The sequence below is a fragment of the Gallinula chloropus genome (genome assembly GCF_964237585.1).
Source record: "Gallinula chloropus genome assembly, chromosome: 13".
Classification (NCBI taxonomy): Eukaryota; Metazoa; Chordata; class Aves; order Gruiformes; family Rallidae; genus Gallinula; species Gallinula chloropus.
This window is the reverse complement of record NC_140098.1, coordinates 4,148,389-4,162,401: the sequence shown is the minus strand read 5'-3', so window position 1 is coordinate 4,162,401 and position 14,013 is coordinate 4,148,389. Positions and strand designations below refer to the sequence as shown.

Sequence of the window (14,013 nt, the reverse complement as noted above, 5' to 3'; positions counted from 1 at the left end):
CACAACCAAAACCAACATCAATTCCAGCTCTTCAGTACTATGAGCAAGGGAGGGGAAGACACCAACCAGGTCTGTGAAAGGCAGCAAAATGAACAATTTGGTGCCTCAGAGTGGAGAGGGATGAGCATATCTTCAATATCAAAAGATTCTGCTAAACAGTTGGAAATCACCCCCAAAGAATGGAGAGGTACTTCTCCCAGAGCACACTGACACCACCTGTACGGCAAACTGGGAAGCCAGGGATAAAATACCATTAATTCCTTTAAGTGTTGCAGGAGACATGCTATTAAAATCTCAAATCAAGTGCTAAATGGAGTGGCTTCCTACCTTAATGTTGACTAGTTACAGAATGTGTTACTAATTAAACTCTAGTGTTTAGTGAAATTCAGGGGGGAAAAAGGGCTTTTTGATACTTCAAACAGACCTTTGTACATCATTCCCGTAACAAATCACTGCTGGAGTTAATAGATGTTGATATCTCATGTGGAGATGTCTCAGATAAAACTGAAGGCATCACTCCACACAGATTTTGGAGTCTACCTGTATCCCAGGAGAGTGCACAATAACCAAGTATCTACTTGGTCAAAGCAACAGAACATCATACTGCTGTGACAGCAGGGAGGATACCAAATATTCATTTAAAACAGCTTGCTTGTATTCTGCAATAGCTTATATTTAACTCATCGGGCAGCAAAACATGTTTAAACGATGTCCACCTTGGTCCCTGATATTCCTGGCAGAATCATTATGTTTCCGTTTAAGTTGTAGAGGGGAGAACAAAGTAATTATGGAAACAGATTCCAGATTTCAGTTCACATAATGCAGAGAAAAGATGATCCCAGGAGAGAGCATGCTCTTGGACTACACAAATGAGCACCCAGACTTGCAGCAAATTCTGTGCATTACAATCATTGCAGCATAATTAACATGCTGTCGACAGAGGTGGATAGAGAAAAATACAGTGGGGAGACTGGGCGTCAAGGATCTCAGGAAAAAGGCCATCTACTCAACATGCCAGCATGAGGGTTTACTTTAACAGGCTTTTTAATGGGAGGTTTTGTTTCTTTTTTGCCATATACTTGAGCTAAAATGGAAAGTGATCTCATTTTAGGGTATCATAACAGAATAGACTGTTGTATTTCATTTACAATTGCGGCCATCATCCTCACATCCCAAAACAGACTGTGATGTATTTTTATTTACTGACTTTACAAAATACTGCATCCAGGAGGATATTTGCACACCACTAGCAGCCCAATTTCATAAAATGACAACATCAAGGGACACTAAAAGATCACATCTAGGCAGAAAGGTGATCTTTTATTTTACACCTGTAATACACCGTCTTTCCAGAAGACTGTGCATGCCAGAATCCCTCATATCTTCCTTAATACTGTACAAGGAAGTCACTAAGACAAAGAAGCTACTCAAAGATTCATTTTTCTGAAATCTGAAAACCAAACATTGTAATCCCAAAAGTGGAAATGGAAGTATGGGGATGGTTCTGTTTGGTTTTAGATACTCAAAGCAAACACAGAGAAAGAGAAAAATTCAATGACCTTAGAAAAATTCAATGACCTTACATGCAAGAGAGATTTCAGAAGAACCCACCACTGTATTTCAAGTCATTAGAAACACATCAAATATTTTGTTTCCAAAGAAATACCAATACATTTGATCTGACATTCAACATCCTGTCACAAGGAAAAAAAACATTTAATGTGAAACATAAAACGAATCCAACGTAATGATGCAGCAATTAATATATTAAAAAAAAATTGTCACTTACTGACTGATTCCTTCAAACGAAGCTTCTTTGGAGATATTTCCACTATCTGTATTAACACCACGCTGTCAGGGAAACAATTAAAAGGACCATGATTCTAAGCCAAAGACAAGTGTTTAAAACTTACATCATGGGGAAAACCTGATTGCAGTAAATCTTTAGGAAAACTTATGTATAAGTTTACTTCAATCACAAATAAAAAAGCACAGACTGCTCAACTGCAGACCAATATCAGAAATTATTTGTTTCATAAGAGACCAACGTAGAGCTCTTGTTAGGATGTGCTCCAAAAGAACATGTCAAGCTTTGATTTTTAATTCCCCTATGTCTTGAAAGGGAGCTAGGAGACCTGTGTAATAGTAAAGGGTGAGGGAATAATATACGGGCAAGGTTTCTTCTCAAGTAATTGCATTTAAAAATAAATTATTACACACTGCCTTGGCAATGCTTACTCTTTAAATTTGCATGCTGCTCCCTACAGCTTTCCATTCAAGCAAGCAGCGTAAGCAAGAGTATTTTGGCTGCTACACAGCTGATGAACACTTCTACCATGTGCCTGGGAAACCCTGTGGAGCAGCATTACAGTTCTGTATCTGGAATGAAACCACAGGAGGAAAGGACCAAGTGCTCCTCCCTTCACTGTGTACTTCTTCATGGCAGTGGGAAGAATGTGAAAGCACCACAGCTCCATCCTCTCAGCCAGAAATTAGGTGAAAATTCCTGACTACAAAAGGATGCTCACAGAGTGACAACAAATCAACAACTTGCTGTGCAGAAATAAATGGTAAAAAGCACAAGATGGTAAAATAGTCTCGTTCCTACACAATTCTTGTAAGGAACACAAAGAACAGCTGTAGGGTCATCTTTTGTGTGTATGTAAATATAAGCAGAAGAAAGACTGAAAACTAGGGTGTCTGTTCTTAATGGATAAAGAAATCAGATCTTATTCCATGTGATTGCTTAAGGAGGCATTTTTTGCAAGACTTCTGTCTGCCAGCTATCATGGGAAAACAAGAAATGTAGGCACTGCCAATGTATTTGCTGCAAGGGAAAGCTCAGAGTCAGCAAATCATTTCTTACACAGACTGGAGACAAGAAATCACATACTTTCAATAATGAGATGTTTACAACGGTCAAGGAAAGAGGTGATAGGGAAAAAGAAACTTGCAAGTTTTACATCCATTCATTCATCCTTCTCACACAGAAATAAGCAATATTCAAAATATTTGGCAGGTGTTTGGTATCACTCCCTCCTATCAGAAGCTACTCTCACCAACCCATTCAGTGCAGGAGAAGTATTCCAAGTATGCCCTGAATCCTTACAGGTTTTCAACAGAATGGCCCAAACATGCTCATGATGTGAACAGAGCAGAGGAGTTTGGAGTCATTGTACAAAGGCTGGAGGACAGTATGGTTAACATTAGATAGGCTTGTCATGTTTTACTAGAAAACAGATAAAGCTTTTGGCAAGAAGAATGTAGGTTGGAAGGCCAGAGGTGACAAATTTTGAGATTATGGAGGAGCCAGAAGACTAGATGACTATACACAGATAGCTTCAAATTTGGCAAAGATGGGGAAGAAAAGATAGGGAATGACAGTGCAAAGAAATACTGAACAAATTGTTCTCCTTGTTCAATAAAATGGGCAGTAATAATAGGACTCACCAAAGTAAGGAGCACAGCAGGTTTCTTTGAAGCCAAGACACTGGATATCTAAAAAGAAGTTTCAGATTACTTTTTTTTTCCTTCCTTATAATCACATTGATACCAATTCCATCAACATTTGCTATACACAAAATAAATGACCTGCAAAGACAAAAAATGTTCCTTCCCTCTTTTTCAAATATGCTACTATTATCTGTCACTTGCAACAGATCACAAAATATTTAGACAAAAATGCAGTGCTTAAGTTGGTGGTTTCCTTTACAGAGGCGTATACTAACTATAGCAAGATTAAGTCTATTGTTATCATTTGGAAAACAAAGGAAATGTGAGCCCAAAAACTGTAATGTCACACAGAAATAAGGAGTAACAGGGTACCTGGTATCATCAGTGCACTGCTGCACATAAACACATGTGCATTAATATGATTATGTTACAATGTACTACCTAGTAATGAACGTTACTGTCACTGGCTCGTCTTTTCCTGACTAATAATTACATTTGGCTCCTTCAATACCTTTCAAACATTTACAAACTGAGAACAACATCACTGGCCTTGCAGAGAACAGGACCTTCAGAGCAGCTGTGAAAAGGTGGGCATTGAATTACACACATTCCTCAAGGCAATGAACAAATGACATCATTCCACCAAGCACAGTTCTACCAACTTGAAACCATCCTAACAGCACACTAATATTGGCAAAAGAAAGCGTATGGCACTGAGGTATGAAAATACCAATTCCACATTACCCTTTTTGCCACCACATGAAAATACCAGCATTACACACTCACAGAGTTTGGTCATTTGTTGACATAAAACGATCCTGTAAATAAGGCCAATAGCCTCCTGATGATGAAAAACAATTCCTTGGCAAACTAGGTGAAAGTTATAGACAAGCTTGAAAAGTTTAACAGTTTCATTGCAAGCTTCAATGGTTTCTACCCTCAATCCATGTGGTCCAGGTGGAAAACAGCCCTTACGTTGGGACAATTTAGTGGGCTACATGAAGAGCTCTTTTTCCCACCAATGGGTTTTTTTAAGTAGAAAGGAAATAAAATAGAACTGTAGCAAAGGCATTTGCTGATGGAAGGTGACCCAGAAGAAGGTGACCCAAAATATTTATTTTTTTTTAATTAAATATGTGTTTTCCACTTGCAGTTGTCACCACATGAGCATCGTAGCGCCTGCACTCTACACAACTCCAATTCACACATATCAAAAAGCAAACTCTCTGCATTACCACCCCCAGGTACTGAAATACAGGATCAAACTTCACTTCATAGCTGGACTCATTATGAATATGAAATGAAACATCCTCACAGCTGATGAGAGCAAAATTTTTGGTCTAGCAAATCAGATAGTGCTCTGCAGGGACAGAACTATCAGAGTCTTCCTTTTCAAGCTGCTCTCCATGAAAATCACCCACAGAGCTTGGCAGGAATATTGCCTAAACCCTGCTGAGCCTTCCTACCAAAGAAAAGATAACTGGACAGGTGCATAAGTATACAAACATCTGCTCAGAAATGAAATGAGAAACCTAACTAAGCAAGTCAGACTTGCATTTAAAAATATGAATATATTTGCTTATTCAAGTGTTAGAATTATTCAACATAAACTAAGAGCAAGGCAGGCAGCCTTTCTTCAGAGCAATTTGTAGGCTCCTGAGTCAGAGCTAGAACACGCAACACCCCTGAAAACAATCTCCTCAAGTCTCTAAGGCACTACAAAAATGGTACACAGCAACATGTTTCTGCTGGATAAAGACTGACAGGTCTCATGATGCACAGAGCATGTTTATGAGACTATCTTTGGATAAGACTTTTATGTTCAGCTCAAAATGGAACTGTTTAGAAAAACAAAACCATTACAAACACTTTATAAAAAGCCACTTTCCAGTGACTGAGGGGTGAAAATCCTACCATGAGGGGACAATCAGTAAGCCGAGGAAAAACGAAACAAAATCATTGCCACATATTGATTTTGTATTCACAGAAAATATTCAGAGACACAGAGAACTCACCTCATCCACATAGTGGACTTCATCCACGGCGTATTTTTTTTTGAAGAATTCAGGGGGATGAATCCTTTGGAAACAAAAAAATAAACATCTGGGTTTAGCTTTACTGTTATATTTAATAAGACCACCAAAAAAAAAAGTCTGTTACTATCACAACAATAAAATCAGTTATGAAGGATGTTTTAATCATCTTACTAACTCCATTTCTCCAAATAGGAGATTACACAGAAACTTGCCACAGCTACAAAAATCAAACAGGCTGGTGACTGAAGAACATCTCTAACCCCTGCAGTGAGGAACACCAGAAGTGGTGGGACAAACAGCTCAGCATCTTCAAAAGGTGCTCCATAACAGAGGCATGTGCCATAGGTGGCTGCAGTACCAGGTAGCTAGTGATTTAGATTATAGGATTTCAATCTTGTGCACTCATTTTTCATTTTATACTCCTTTATGCTCCAAACAGTACAGGGCTGAGACATGAACGACAACACAAAAGTGTTTATGGTGTTCTCAAGCAATAAATCACAAGTTTTTATAAAAAGATATTTCTCATCTGTGAAAGAACTACTCAAAGGTAACTTAAAAATAGCTCATTCTGTGTTCCTGTTTGCAATGCTCCTTTTGTGGACTCTTCCCATCACTGTTGGAGATTTCAAAGCGATTATCTTTTCTCTTTTCTCCCTGGCTAATTTCACATATAATTAAAAAAAATATTCACTATATCCTCTTATTTTTCTATACCCTGTATTTTATAGTTCCCTTATCTCCCACTTTTAGATGCTTTGTTTCTCCTACAGGCATCTCCTTTTCCCCTCCTTCATTCCTCACACATTCAGATACTTTAATATTCCAGAAACATCACAAACAGATTTAGCACTTTCCATTTTTGTTCTCTTTTACAGTTTGAATCAATTCATCTGGTATTAGAAGAATCCCAACTGTAAAACCACCTAATTTATGGTCAATGTTAATTTATGATAATGTATGCTCTGAAGAGCAATGCTTCCAAAGCCCCATTTACAATGAGCTCAATTGTTTGAATCAGGGAACAGTTTCTTGTAAATATTTCTTAAAAGCGTGCCCACAAATGTGCTGGATTCTATTCACTTAATGTAGATTAAGTAAGAGAAAGTCTCATTTCCCAGCACACCAATATAAAAAACCCTTCTCTCTTTTCACAAGCTGTTTTTCAACTTTTTTGCTTGTTAGTTGCCTCCTGTAATTGTGCGGTCTACAGCACACTGCTGCTAATTTAATTCTTTGGTTACAGTTAATATTAATCCATTATTGATTCCTTTCCAGCTGTAATCTGTCCAATTTCTCTTATGTACACTACCACTCTTTCTAGGAACAAAAGTAGCTCATCAGCCTTTCAAGGCTGAGGATTTTTTTTCTGTACTTGGAGAGAAAGAAAATAGCAGCTTCCCACAATCCTCCATCCTCTCAGTTATTAAACTAGGTCATCTTCCAGATACTTTTGACTCCATCACACCTAATGACAAGCTGCCAGGTTTCCCAGGTGCATACCTCCTTGCTCTTGCTACCTTGCTCAGAAGTGAGCAAGACTTTTAGTACAAAGTAGAGAGACAGACTCCTGCACTATCTCCGCCACACTCAAGACTGCCTCACTTCTTTTCTTCAGCCACTCAGCACCTCTGACTAGATAGGAAAACAAACTGACACATACTTCCCACAAACCACCAACCCCTACCCATCCCACGGAGCCAGGATGCTTCAGTGATGAAGCCACCTCTCCCACTGGGAAGATTTCTGCAAAGTCCTACCCTACTGCAGAACCACACAGGTGGAAGGAAAAAGGGCAGATGGACGTCTGCATCAGAGTGGAAAATTTCTTTGTTGTCACATATAGAAAAGCAGCATAGAAGACAAAACAAAAGCTCAGGGAGAAAGAGAAGTAAAGATGATCTTCACTGAGACCTTTCCATACTCTCTCTAGACTCTTCAAATTTATTCCCAGTTCACCAAGGAATCTAAGAAAGATTATTTTGCACCAACATCATAGTTACTGTGAAAAAGTACCTTAGAAAATACAGGGCTGAGTATTCATTTTTATCCAATTTAAATGCAAAACAGGCTAAAGTCTAGCACTGCCCACCACTGTCACGGGGAACAGCACCATCCATAGAATGCTCACTGGCATCATAAAAATCAGAAGTTACACCCATCTCTGGGAATTTTGAGTGCATTTGATACTTCAGAGATGAGGAGTACTTCTCTCTGCAAATTACTCTCAGGCAGGTAGAGTGAGTTAATTGGGTACAATTTTTAGGTTTGGCTTTGTCTTCTGTAATACTGCTATGGGCTGCCAGTTTCAAAATTCTGATTAATCACTGCAGAGACTACACACAAAAAAACCCCACAGGAAGTCATAAATTAATTAAAAGGACTACCCAAGTGGAAGAGTTGATCTCAGATATTATTAAAGCATGTGTCTCCTTACCTATCAAACATCCCCAAACTTTTGTAAACAGATGTGAACAGAAGCAATGGCCTAATCTGTACAGGACTGGTTGGTTGGTTTGGAGGGGGTGGTTAGAATGTGCAAAATGTTTTAGATTCACTGGCAATATAAAATAGAAAAATTCCTCAGAGAAACATGCACTTCAGCCCTAAAAAGGCTCAACATCCTTTCCCTGTATTTTTATACAAGCAAATACCAATGTTCATTAGAAACATTAATAGTTAGCTTCCAGAATAGGAGGAGCGATTATTTTATCTTAGAATGGAAATAAGCAACTCCAAACTCCTGGAACTGCATTGTGCCCAAGGATGCATGCCTGAGTGGCTGGGCAAAAATTTGGCATCAGTATGATGATGAACAGGTGAACAGCTCTGACAGCCTATATATAAATACACCAAAAATAAATTCTGAAGCTGTTATGTAGTTGGACAAAATTCAAAGATCTTTTTTTTTTTGTAATATTTTATCAACCATGTTGTGTTTCGACTTTAAACCCAATAGAAACTCGGTCACACTGTCTAAACCCATTCTAAAGCTGTTGTTCATTACATTGCACAAGAATTTGTAACAGCAGCTCTTAAGAGATTTGTACAAATTTGACATTACAGTAAGAATTCCATTACACAACATTTCTTGGTATTCTAAAGGACTCTAGAGCAAGAGCCTCATAATACCAACACGATAAAAGAGTGTTCTAGTTTTCAGAACTGCATTCAGAGGAGAGGTACAAATGAGATGGATCTAAATCACAAATGCCAAAGAGAAACTGTGAACAGAATTTGTAACAGCTGATAGCTATTCCTGAAAGAAACACATCTAAGCCAACTGCTAATATATTTGCAACCTAATTGCCGATATACATTCATATGTATATGTTTTCATTTGCATCTAAACGTTCTTCCAGACAATCTTTAGTAGATATAACAACTTTTTTTTACTGGTTGTTTTGTATTTGCATTTTTTAATACTTCTAGGACAGATTTTCAGTTTTTACAGTGAATCAGTTCTAAAACGAAATTCAGCTTTTCCCAAGTAGTCCGTTTTAGCTTTTCTTCAGCACTTCAGCTGGAGTTCCCAATTCAAGGTTACTTATCTTTACTGCATGTCAGCTAACACTCAGCCTAAGCAAAATCCCACTGAATTGCAAGGTCCCTCCAGTGGGCTGTCTTCATTTCAGCGTTACTTTTACATACTTCATTCCCTAACATATCTGAAAGCGATTCACAGATTATAAAAGCCAGGAAAGATCAGAATAAGCACTTATATTTTTAGTTTGATTTCTCAATGCTTTGATTTTCAGACATCTGATATTGTTACACGTCCTGCTGTTAGATTTTGCTAACAGCGTTCTCTCTCTCCCATACTCAAATTCTTACAGCAGCCTGGACAAGCCCTCAGAAAGCTCTTTTAAAATATTTGGATAGAAACATGACCTTCAAGAGCTACTTAACTTCCTCTAGATTTACTGCTGGAATAGAAACTAGTTCATTGCCATCACTTTGCAATGCTTCACATATTTTGTGTTTCTCTCAAATATGGAATGAAAATACTCTATTGAATATTAAGCTCAATAACAATGCAGAACTGGCAGCTGCACATTTCCATCCACTAGCAGAAGCTGTCTGAATTGTAATTGCCAGTTTTTCTGCCTCTTTCATGTTGCAGTCTTTGCCTTAAGCTTGTCCTGTCACCCACCTGGGATTGTTCAGAGCTCCCCATTACCCAAGTTCTCTCGCAATCAGCTTGTCAGAACAGGCAGACCCATGAGAACCATTAGCATGCTTATAGGTATTACAGGCTTGACGTTCACTTACACATGACAAAAAAACCCAGAGTGTGAAATTTCTGTTGCTTTACACTTACACCATTTAGAACAAACCTTTAATATTAAGATTTTAATGGTTTTACAGAATTTCTCAAGTCTTAACGTCTGGCCTGGTGTTTTGAAGGTACTTGGAAAGAAGTGTGCCTTACTGCGCTGCTACGCGCAAAGTAATAGGTGGATCCTAACGTAAGCGCCAGTGTGAGGTAACCCTTCTCCTGCAAAAGGATCTCTTAGTATGTCAGGGAAGAAGACAGCAAATAGTGACACAAAGCAAGACCTCAAGAATAAAGACTATCTCCTGCAATTAAAATACAGGTCCACAAGTCTTGTCCACTACTAATTGTCTGTCAGAGCCACAACCCTGGCAGTTAATCAGAAATTGATGTTCTTATAAGCAGCAATTAAAAATAAGAATTAACAGAGTTGGGACAATAATAGAATAGGCAAATATCAAAGATACTATTTATGACAGAGTCTAAAACAGAAGGGGTTCTACACTGTAATATTCAGGGTATGGTGCTCTCTTAAAAGATCCTGTAAGAATTATTGCCTAAAATGTGCGAAAAACTGTCCAAGCTCATATCACAAAATCAGAATAGGAATTCTCGATGCAGCGAGGCAGAAAAGCTTAAACTAGCAAACTTCATAGTAAAGCTTTCTGCTTTCCAGGGATACAACAGTACCGCTTCCTCCGCTCAGAGCATTCAGAGCAACAGATATAAAACACCTCTCCATGGCAAATTCACTTTGTCTTGAGCACAGAGTCTCTACTAAGCAAAGTAAATGCCTACATCAGCCTGCACACAGTGCCGGTACGTGGCACCTCGGCACACACACATTTACTGCCGGCAAGGCACTGCCCGAGTCACATCACAGTTTTTCTCACTTACGTAGAGGAAATAGAGGCACAAGTTGTAAACTGAAAAAGCATAACCTTCAGCAACTGAAGTTCTACACGCTGCCACTCACTGCTCAGGCCTTGCTAGAGTGAGCTTCAAGACTGCGGAGCAAAGATTTCAGTGAGACTGCACACAAAGAGTAAGAACCTGGGCAAAATTTAGATGAATAGAAATACATCAGCAAAGCTGAAGGAGGAAAAGGGATATAAAAGCAATGTTTTAACGCTGTCAGAGATTCACCAATAAACTCCCTCCTCATTACAATATCATCAAGTTAACAGATGGCAAAGCATTAACCAAACAAGAGGGTGTCGAGAACTGCTAGAAAGAACAACACAGGAGGCTTTACAAGATACCAGCAGATGTTCCTGACTTTGTCCAAAAAAAAAATGCAATCACCTATATATCCAAAATTAATTTCACCATCTCAAACAAGATTAAAAGGCTAGATTTAAAACAAAACAGCACTAATGGGCTCACTGGTATCAGAGGCAGCCTCCAGCAATGTTTTGACTACCTTAATGTTACTCTCTTTCCACATTATCTCCAGATTTCTGTTTTATCCTTTGAAAGGATAAAAGAAGTACCTGCATACATGCAAACTCAAACTCTTTACTCCTTTTGTGTGGCCCAGAGTTAGATGTTTTTTGAGAAAATAACAAGAGTGTAACAGAAATTGAACTGAAGTTGAAGACTGAAGCTGATTCGGCTGTAATGGTAAGCAGGGCTGTAACTGAAGCCACAGCTAGCAGCGTGACAGAATGGTAGAGTCCATGTGCATGATGCTGGGTGTATGATACTGGACTTCCCAGTGCTACACACAGATTAAACAGAAGCAGAATAACTATGAGCAACATATAGATCATTGGCCTTAACAAAATAGGAAATAAAGCACTGAGGACACTCTGATGATTCTTCCTAATAAAAGCCAAGCACTGAACTACCTATTTCATCTACTTCAAATATAGTGTCTCACTGCTCCTGCTCAGCTATTCCCACCACAGACATTCCCAAAAGATGAAAAGTTCTTTAGGCTTTCTATAAATTCTACCTCAAGAGTCAGTGCCTCAATTAGACATTTAAGAGATACCAAAAAAACCCAAAACCACATAAAACTTACAATTGGTAACCTTTGCTTTGTTTCTCTCTGCAAATAAAACTCTTCCTTGGAGAGAAGGGCTATATACTTCTGCAGAAAAAAACTGCAACAGAGGAAATGTTTATACACTGAAATCCCTGAAAGATTTCTTGTAGCACAGGACTGCTGACAAGCACTCATTAGAAAGCTCTCTTCCCCACAAAAGAGCACAAGAATTACAATGGTTAAGGGTGTAAGTATAATTTTTAGGTCACTATGTAATACACTGGTCTCAATTCATGCTCAACTGAGAAAGTTACATATTGAATCTGTCAAGAGCAGACTTTCTGCTTTTACTCTGGAAAAAGGCATGTATGGGGGGGCGGGGGGAAGAGAACAGTATTTAAAGTCTCACAAATAAAAGCACTACAGCACATCTGGAATGTGTGCAGGATGTCCCACAGCTCCCATATTAATCAGTAATAGCATGAATGGCAGCAGTACTGATGTTTACAGCAGCAATGAGATGACCTGAACAGTTTTAAGAAGGGGATGACAGTGTTCTCATCATACAACTGGAAATAAAACTAAACCAAAGAAATGGAAGGAACTTGCCACACCAACTCATGGGGTGCAAAGGAAAGGCAGAACATACCTATGCAAACAGTGCCCGATCCACTACACCACTCTGCCCCTGTACCAGCATTCCCTAGGAGCAGTGTCCAGGCCAAGCACTCTGACATCCCCAGTTCCAGCAGGTACACAGACAAAGGGGTGCACAGCAAGCAACACACAATCTGCCTGGTTTTCACTCACATTTAGCTCTTAAGAAGCATCAATACTGATGGTAGTTTTCCCTATCCTGTTTTAATAAAACAGATAGGTTTGTTTTTTCTTCTTTGCATGTTTCTCAAAGAAAAAAACAGCCTTGCAGAGAGTCCCTCCTGAGTGTACAGACAGGTCTCAGGAAGAAAACAGTTAACATCAAGGGTTGAGAACATGGAATTTCAGAAGGGCATGAATAGAGGCACCACTGCAAGTATTTCACTTGAGGGTTTTTCACTAAAGTGCCTTCTCAGATCCAGACCGACAAGAAACAGAGTGCTCTGTGCTCAAACCGGGCAGCTGCACAGGAGAAAGCAGCGTGGAGGTGCAGAGTCATGTCAGAGCACTGCTGGAAAATCCCCATGGGCATTTCTTTTGCTGCAGCTTACCTTCCTACCAGCAGCAGCTGAGTCCTTGGAGGAAAGGCACATGGCATGCCTGATCAAAAGAAAACCTCCATTCTCTGATATTGCAAAACGTTATCAGGAGTTTGTATCACTGAACTCAATACTCCTGCTTGTACATTAAATAAAGTATAAAATGAGAAATGCCAAGTGAGGGCTATCAACATCCTCCCCTCATACCACAGGCACAAGACACATCTAGGCACAAGGTCCTTTCCCATGCTGTGGTTTGAAGGCACATCAGGATATTAAAAACTCTGGTGCAGCATCATTAAGCACATTTACTTACTGTTGGTTCTACCTCTCAATGCACTTGAATCAAAAAGGGGAAAAAAAAAAAGCAGCACATGGACACACACTACATTGCCAAACTGTGCACCCAGTTAAATGTGTGTGCTGATGGAAACTGCAAATCAATGGACTGATATAAATTACTAGAACTATAAATATTATAAATACTATAAATTGCTATTATTATTCCAAACGTTACCAGTAAGAAATACAAGGAACCCTAAGCAGCTAGAAAACAAAGATCTATAAAACTAGTTAGTGAAGTAAAAGTGATAGAAACAATATAGGTTCATCCTGTACCAGCAAGGTTCATGGACAATTAGGATACTGGGACAATGACTGAACTGATCATTTAAGAAGCCAGAGCATTCGAGCAGCACTGTTTAGAGCAAAACAATCATCAGTAAAGTGGCAAGAGCAATTCAGACACTAATTATTCTCTAAAAGTAATTTTTATCCACAGAGAAATACCATAATAAATAAATGGGTGACAGGAAATGGAAATCACTCTACTATAGAGAAAACTGGAATCATGGAAAATAAGCAGCAGGGGGAATTGCACAAATAAGTCTCGTCAATCAAAAGCAACCAGCTTTATTGTACGGTTTTGAAAGGATCGGATGAAGGGCAAAGCAACAGATGTACTATCTGAATAATAGTAAAATATTTGATAAAAATCTCTCTCAAGACTCTTACTGTCCAAAATCAACTCAAATTGGCTTGGACAGAAGCACTACGATGTGA

General features: G+C 38.9%; 1 protein-coding gene across 1 annotated transcript in view; it reads right to left on the bottom strand.

The window, feature by feature from the left end:
* PEPD (peptidase D) overlaps positions 1–14,013 on the bottom strand; it is a gene marked incomplete at its 5' end in the record, with an annotated part of 132,918 nt that overhangs the window by 107,223 nt on the left and 11,682 nt on the right. Inside the window, 3 exon segments of the mRNA XM_084269906.1 lie at positions 1,790–1,851; positions 3,451–3,498; positions 5,469–5,532. Of these exon segments, the coding sequence (XP_084126032.1) occupies positions 1,790–1,851; positions 3,451–3,498; positions 5,469–5,532 (174 nt within the window).